Source organism: Bison bison, unplaced genomic scaffold, assembly GCF_000754665.1.
Source record: "Bison bison bison isolate TAMUID 2011002044 unplaced genomic scaffold, Bison_UMD1.0 scf7180017864492, whole genome shotgun sequence".
Classification (NCBI taxonomy): Eukaryota; Metazoa; Chordata; class Mammalia; order Artiodactyla; family Bovidae; genus Bison; species Bison bison.
This window is the reverse complement of record NW_011495051.1, coordinates 2,716,733-2,724,277: the sequence shown is the minus strand read 5'-3', so window position 1 is coordinate 2,724,277 and position 7,545 is coordinate 2,716,733. Positions and strand designations below refer to the sequence as shown.

Genomic DNA, 7,545 nt, shown 5'->3' with positions numbered 1-7,545 from the left:
TGGGGAAACTGAGGTCTCCAGTGGGAGGGGCAGCCAGGCTCTGCCGTGCCATGGCCTGTGTCCAGCCCTCAAGGCTCCCGGGGTCCCTGGCTTGTGTCGTTAGCCATGGGAGGCCGGGTGGGTGGGGATTGGCCCTAGCCCACCATGAGTTCACCCGCCCCCTTGCCTCTGCAGTAATTCCTATGCAGACACTGACCCGGAGCCGAGTGCCCGCTGCTGCCCCGGCCGCTTCCTGGAGGCACTGCCCACCTCGCTCAGCCCAGAGCTTGGGAGATGCCCGCCTGGCAGCCAGCCCTCGCCCTCGTCCTCCCCTGACGACACCGACACTCCTGGCTGCTGAGCGACCCCCATCCGGACGGCCTGCCCCGCTCTGGCTCCCCGACAACTACCTACGCCTGATACTGTGAACCCTCCTGCATTTCCGATCATGTATTTATTTTGGGTCCTTATTCTTTGCACAGACATGGTAGCACACATGGGTGTGTTTTTTTAGAAAAAGGAAAAGGCAAAAAAAAAAAACCCACAATGGAAAAGAAGAAACTCTATTTTACTGCACTTTTGGTTCATTGCTGTGCTTGCATGTTTTGCTGAGGGAACCTGCGCCCCAGCGGAATCCACTCTAGGTCTGGGCCGGGGTGGACAGGCCCCTAGGACAGAAGGGCCACTGCGTTCCCCAGGGTGCCTCTGGAGGCTGCACACTGCACCTGCCAAGCACTGTTGGCTCAGGTTTTTGGGCCGAGAGAGCTGGACATCATGCTTGAGGGCAGCACAGTGGTGGCTGGGGATGGCTTTTCACCAGTGGCCCTGCCATCTCTCAGCATCTGTCTCCCACCACCTGCCTCCCATGTGACCGCGAGCAGGAATCCCCAGGCGTAATGAGAACCTCCGTGTGGACACATAGCTGCCCTGACTCAGTGGAGCTCAGGGCTGTGGGCTTCTCTCTTCTCTGGAAGACGGGCCGAGGCAGGAGGAGGCAGCCAGGCACTGAGGCCCTGGGACTTCCCAAGGTCTGTGTCCTGAAGGGGAGCCCCCACGGGCAGGCCGCCAGGGCTAGAAGACCAGACCCCCTCCTGTAAAAAGACGGAGGTAGGCATCCTCTCTCTCTTAAATGATGGAGACACCTGTGCCGATTGAAGGATAGGAAAAGAAATTATTGGTGAAAAAAACAATTTTTTTGGATGGTCCCACTTCTGGGTCCAGAGCCCCACAGGGCAACTGCCAGGGGCCCTGCTGCGTCCATAGGCGGCTGCTGGAGCTGACAGCTTTGCAGGGTCTCTCCTGCCTGCCTCCAGAGAGGGACGCATCAGGGATTGTTCACCTGGCCCACCTGGCCCTGCGTGGGAGGAGCTGGGAGCCAGTGTGGAGTGGAAGTTGCACTTTGTGGAAGAACTCCCACCTTTGCCTCCCTGGTGGAGCCTGAGATGGCTGGAGAACCTGCCAAGCCAGGACCTGATTTTCAAGTTCGTTGCAAGCTGTGTACACTGCTGTCTTTTCCTACAAGGGCCCCTCGTCACCTCCCCTGGCACAGCCTGCTTTGTGTACCTGGACAGAGCCTCTTGGCTGGCTGTACCCCTCCTCGGGCTGTGCCCCAGGGGCTCTCCACTCACAGGGCCACCAAGGATGCCGCAGCACGAGGCTTGGGGAAGAGGATCCATCAGAAAAATCCTACAGGCGTTCTGCTCCCTTCCTACCTGCGAGGGGGTGTCCAGACCCTGGAGCATCCTCACCGGGACTTCCACCAAGGCACCGTCCACAGTGCCCCATGCACACAAGTCCCCAGTTGGTGCCTGCCCTGTCCCGCCTGGAGGAGGTGGGCTGAATGGGCAGAGGTCTGAAGATGACTTAACAGCCACTGTTATGTTGCCCCAGTGCCGACATCAGAGCCCCTGCCCCAAGGCCAGCTGCAGAGATGCGGTGCATCCCGTGGGGACGACCAGAGCAGCAGGCCCCACGTCCAGGGCGCCCTCGGCCGCCTGGAGCTGGGGAGTGGGGCCCCGGGGCTTTCCTGAGTGAATCACAGACAGATGCTTACTTGGAGAAGTTTGCAAACCTCCTGGACATCATGATGTTTTCATTCCCGTGCTAAGTCATGAATACCCCTTCAGAGTCCCCTTTGTGTTGGTTGCATTTTTTTGTCCCTTTTTCAGAGAACTGTCACATGGATGCAAGGTGGTCCTCGGATTAGGCTGCCGGGAAGCGTGTGCTTATGGTCAGGGTGAGAGGGTGGGAAGGCAAGACCTTATCTGTAACATGCAGTGAACTCATGGCCTTCCCCAGACCCCCAACAGGAAGGGCCCTGGACCCACCCAGCTGTCATCCCACCCCCAGGATAGCAATCTGCCAACTCCTTGGTGGTGATGCCCCAGTTCCGTCCCAGCTTGTCCTTGACAGCTGCTGTCACTGAGAACATGGGCACTGTCTGCCGTGCCATACTGTACACGGGAAAGGTGTGTCCTGAGACTGACGAGGTGGGATCCCCCACGTGTCCCCTCCCAGCCTCCATCCTCTGCCTCCTCTCGCCCCCTTCCTCCCACCACCTGGCTCAGTGCAATACTCCCATCCCCGTGGGGTCCCCTGCCATGGTACTGTCGCCGCAGCCCCTCGGTCCCCACCCCAGAACAAGCACCCTCGGTCACCTCTGGTAATTCAGTTGCATCGCCTGTCCCCACCCCAACCCCATTTTTATGGCCCATCTGATTTCCAAACACAACAGAACTGCAAACCTTGTGTGTCTTAATCTCACTGGGGGTTCCGTGTGCTCAGCCCCCGTGGTCTGGTGTGTGACAATCCGGGGCTCAGCCTCCTCGGGCGCAGGACGCCAGCCCGCTCAAACCCAGAGCCGTGGGCGCCTCTGTGACCGCAGCCACTGCTGGCCCCATAACACTCGTATGCAGCCCCAGATCCTCCCCACCCCAGCCCTGCCACCCCACCCCCCCTTTTTACGTTGAAGAGTTCTCTAATAAATTGGGTAATAAGCATCAGCCGCCTCTCTCTGTCTCTCTGGTGGTCTGGGTGCGAGTTTAAAGACTGACTTTGAAGGAGAACACAAAGAAACCTTAGTAAGAATCACAATAAATAAAATCAACAACGGACCCAAATGCTTTAGTAGCATTGGCTTCCACTTCTGCTCAAAAAAATTTTTTAAAAGCTGACCACAGGGGACTCCCCTGACAAGCCAGTGGTTAAGGCTCCACCACAGGGGACGCAGATTTGATTACTAGTCGAAAACTAAGGGAGAAGGCAATGGCACCCCACTCCAGTACTCTTGCCTGGAAAATCCCATGGACGGAGGAGCTTGGTGGGCTGCAGTCTATGGGGTGGCTGAGGGTCGGACACGACTGAGCGACTTCACTTTCATCTATTGGAGAAGGAAATGGCAACCCACTCCAGTGTTCTTGCCTGGAGAATCCCAGGGACGGGGGAGCCTGGTAGGCTGCCCTCTATGGGGTCGCGCAGGTCGGACACGACTGAAGCGACTCCCACATGCCGCCTGGCCAAAAAGATTTTTTTAAATAAATAAAAGCTGACCTCAGGAACAAACACTCCCCAGAGATTGTTCTGCCAGTCCGTCTAACTGAGTAATGCATGGACCCCTTTTAAGGGGAAAATATTTCTCCCTGACTCCCAATTTGAGAAACACTGCATTGAAGACAAGATTCTGTCTCTAAGCAAGCCCTTGACAACCCAGTTTTGATCCCAGACACAGATGGCACAGCTCGTTGGTACACGAGACTAGGCGATCACGACTATGTTCCCCTTATGGTCAGAGGGGAGATATGCTCAAGGATGCCTCCGGGTGGGGAAAATAACGTTTTGGGCCAGCCTGTCACCAGGACAACCCACATCCCAAGACAGGCAGTTATCAAGGGTTGCCTCCATGCCGCCACCCTCCAACCCGCGCTGCAGCACTAAGCAGAATATGCAAAGCTAGCATCTAGGATGGTGTCTGGAAGTTGTGTTCTACACATTTAAAGAGTTGGCTTAAAGAATTAAGCACCATCCCCTGGGGGTGGGGTTTGGGGAACTCAGAGCAGGACTTCGGGCTCCTCCAGATTTCGGGCTTCCACTCTCACCCCTTTGTGGTCTTGCCCCTGCCTAACGGCCCTGCAGGGACTCCACCTAAAGACCCCTGATATCCCTCCCCGCTCAAAGCCCTCCCACGGTTTGCCAGCACCCACAGGACAAAGCCGGATGGGCCACCAATGAGCTCCACACTGGCTCATTGGGGGCGGGATTTTGGCGTGACTTTCTCTCTCTTAGCCTCAATTTCCCAATCTATAAAATGAGTTAATGAGGAACTTAAGACGTTATGGAAGTGTTTTTTCAAAGCTTAATCCAAGAAACACAGGTATTGGCAGTGGTGTAGCATGATGAGTACTCTCACAGAGGATCAGCCTTTCGCATTTGCTCCGCCCACTGCCCCTCTGATTCGCTAAGGCGCTAGGACCCACCTGGGCCTGCCCCTAGTATTGCCTGAAGAGCGAATCCCAAATTCTGGCGGCGACAGTCCGGCCGGAGTCCATCACTTAGGCCACACTGAGGACAGTGGAGAGGTTAAGGAGGGTCGAAGTCCCCGCGGCATGGGGCGACAGGATGGGTTCCAATCTTCCTGCTCAGGCGTGGGCGGGGCAACCAGGCACGCGTCACAAGCGAGGAAGGCCCCCGGCACAGGCCCCGGGTATTTGTGTCAGCGCCGTCGCCACCGTCCCAGCCGATGGGTCGGGATACACGCTCGCGCTCGCGGTCGGCTGGTCGCAGGGGTCGAAGGCAACGGAGCTGGAGCGGGAATCGGAGCCGAAGTCGGAGCGGAAGCCATGGGCGGCGAAACCGGCGTAGCCGAGACGACGAGGGACGACGCAGACGGAGGCGGAGGAGTCGGGATCGTAGGTAGGGTAGTTGTGTAAGCCGCGCTGGAGGTCCAGCTCCAGCCTTAGGGGAGCTGAAAACCCCTCGAGCTAGTCAGGGAGGGCTTCCTGAAAAGGGGGACGTCTGAGGACGTCGGAATTGACCAGGCAGCGATAGGAAAGCGAGAGGCTCCAAGGAGCGAGGAGTTGGGGAATCGATGAGGTCGGAGAGGAAGCGGGAGACCAGATCGTGCAGGCTTGTGTACCGTTGAAGCATTTGAGGGTTATTTAAGAGGGCAGCAGGGAGCTGTGGAGTATTTCGAACCAAGAAGTGATGTCTGGATTACCTTGCACAATTCCCACTGGTTTTCGCCTGGAGAAGGGACTCAGCGGGACTGCAGGAGTGACACCAAGGAGCAGGAACGTAGTAACAGTTGTCCAGGCAACAGATGATGATGGCTTTCTCGAGGGGAGGCTGTGGGAAGGTACAGTGAGAAAGTGGGTAGATTTGAGAGGGATTTCCGAAGTAAAAGTGACAACACATGTTCCTGGGATGTAAGAGAGAAGAACCGTTGATGACAGGTGGCAGGACTCCGTTGAGTCCTCGGACTTGTTGCTCAGCTTCCCATCTGCCCACAGCCCTTTTCTTCTGGAGATGGGGCACCTGACCAGACTTGGCTTGAGTCTGCTTGAATCTGTTCCTACACAAGGGAATCAGCATGGAGATAGGGACTGACTCTCAGAGCTGGGTTCTACTGCTGGCTCAGCCTGTAAATGGCAGTCCCTGCCCCACTTTCATCCAAGTTCTGTCATCTGTGCCCTAAGGATCTCCACAGGGGCTCTGGAAGCATGCAGTGTCTCCCCATCCCTCCAGCCTGTTCTTCACACCATAGCCAGGGTGGCTGTCATCCACTGATCACCCTCTAGGTTTGAGAAGGTGGCTTTTCCTTTTGAGTCTCATAAGATCACTGTCACCCAGGAATTCCAGGAAGACAAACGGAGTGAAAATAGTAAAGAGATGGTTTAAACCAGTATTTGGTAAACTACAGCCTAGGACCAAGAATAGCTTTTACATGTTTAAATGTCGAGGGGAGGGGGTGGGATGGGAAAGACAATAGAGTAGTACTTCATGACACATTAAAAGTACATGATATTCAAGTTTTGGTGTCTAGAAATAAAATTTTATTGAATAAACTTATGCCAGTTAGTTCATGTGCTGTTCATGGGCCACTTTTGCCCTGTGATAGCCGAGTTGACTTACTTTGCCATCCACCATCTGGCTCTTCACAGAAAAAGTTTGCTGACTCTGGTTTAACGTTTAATGTTGATGTTTTAGCAGTGGTTTGTGGGTAGCAATAAATTGTTATTGTCACCTATTGGTTTCTAAGATTTTAGTTACTCACAAGAATCAGCCACTCTAGATAGGTCATGAAAATCAATGTCATTTATGAAGATTTGACCAAGTTTGTAGTTTTTGTTTAAGTAATGCCAAATAATTGGTTTTCAAGGTGTAAGTTTTTTCTCGTGAGCTTAATGGGTGGAGCATTGGACAAAATAAAGACAGATTTAGTTGCTCAAAGGCCCCCAACATTAAAGAATCTATCCCCAGGGTTCATTACTTTGCCTGCCCGCCTCACCTGCCCTGTCAAGGCTCTGTATTCCCGCCAGTCTTGCTCCTGCCTGTCCTATAGAGCCGGCAAACACCACCTTCTTTCTGTAAACCCTCCCTGGACACCTTGTTATTGTTGTTTAGTTGCTAATTTGCATCTGACTCTTTTTGCAACCCCATGGACTGTAGCCCACCAGGCTCCTCTGTCCATTGAATTCTCTAGGCAAGAATACTGGAGTAGGTTGTCATTTCCTTCTCTAGGGGATCTTCCCAACCCAGGGATCAAACCCATGTCTCCTGCATTGCAGGCAAATTCTTTACGACTGAGCTACCAGGGAAGCCCCCTGGACACCTTGGACAGAGCTTATAGTTCCCTCACCATCTGGCCCAGGCCACCTGCCCTCCTGCCCTCCCTCCCATTCTCCCCCTCACTCACTCTGCTCCAGTTACACAGGCCTGCCTGCTGCTGTTTAAATATGCCAAATGAATTCCTGCCCAAGGGCCTTTGCCCCATCACTCTCTCCAGATCTCCCCGTAGCTCCCTGACACTCCTCCAATGTCACCTTCTTAGCGAGCTCCTCTCTGGCCTCTGCACGCCCTAATGCACTGTCACTATCCTAGTGGCTCATGGTCCCATCTAGTGTCACATTTGTTGATGTGAGCCCCACAGAAGCAGGGACCATCAGTGTTTGGGTCACTGCTATGTTCCCAGAACCTAAACCAGCTCCTGGCCCCCAGCAGGTGCCTGCCCAGTCAGTGGCAGTGGGACAGGTGACTGGCCAGCTGGCGGCAAGCAGAGCTTCACGGGTTCCCTCCACAGGTCGGATTCAGAAGAGGAGCGACCACGGAGAGGCAGGCAGACCCGGAGCCCCTCTCCTGCCCACCGGCATGCCCAGGACCACTCCTCTCAGTCTGACTCAAGCGATGAGCAGCAGCATCAGCAGCGGGGCCAATGGGCTCGCCGGCAGCGGCAGCAACGGACATGTTCCTGGTCCCCAGGCTCCTCAGCGTCCAGCTCCGCATCCAGGGACCACTCACAGAGCCCCCGGGAGGCAGCGGCAGCAGCCCTGAGCCAGCAACAGAGCCTGCAGG

The 7,545-nt window shown here is 55.3% G+C and overlaps 2 protein-coding genes across 2 annotated transcripts in view; both read left to right on the top strand.

The window, feature by feature from the left end:
* Nucleotides 1–2,975, top strand: part of PIP5K1C (phosphatidylinositol-4-phosphate 5-kinase, type I, gamma) — a 34,835-nt gene extending 31,860 nt beyond the window's left edge. The window contains exon 17 of the mRNA XM_010828122.1: nucleotides 175–2,975. Within this exon, the coding sequence (XP_010826424.1) occupies nucleotides 175–177 (3 nt within the window). The 3' untranslated portion in view covers nucleotides 178–2,975. The remainder of the gene's footprint in view (nucleotides 1–174) is intronic.
* Nucleotides 2,976–4,478: 1,503 nt separating this feature from the next.
* CACTIN (cactin, spliceosome C complex subunit) overlaps nucleotides 4,479–7,545 on the top strand; it is a 14,470-nt gene continuing 11,403 nt past the window's right edge. Inside the window, exons 1-2 of the mRNA XM_010828119.1 lie at nucleotides 4,479–4,887; nucleotides 7,274–7,538. Coding sequence (XP_010826421.1) covers nucleotides 4,715–4,887; nucleotides 7,274–7,538 — 438 coding nt within the window. The 5' untranslated portion in view covers nucleotides 4,479–4,714. The remainder of the gene's footprint in view (nucleotides 4,888–7,273; nucleotides 7,539–7,545) is intronic.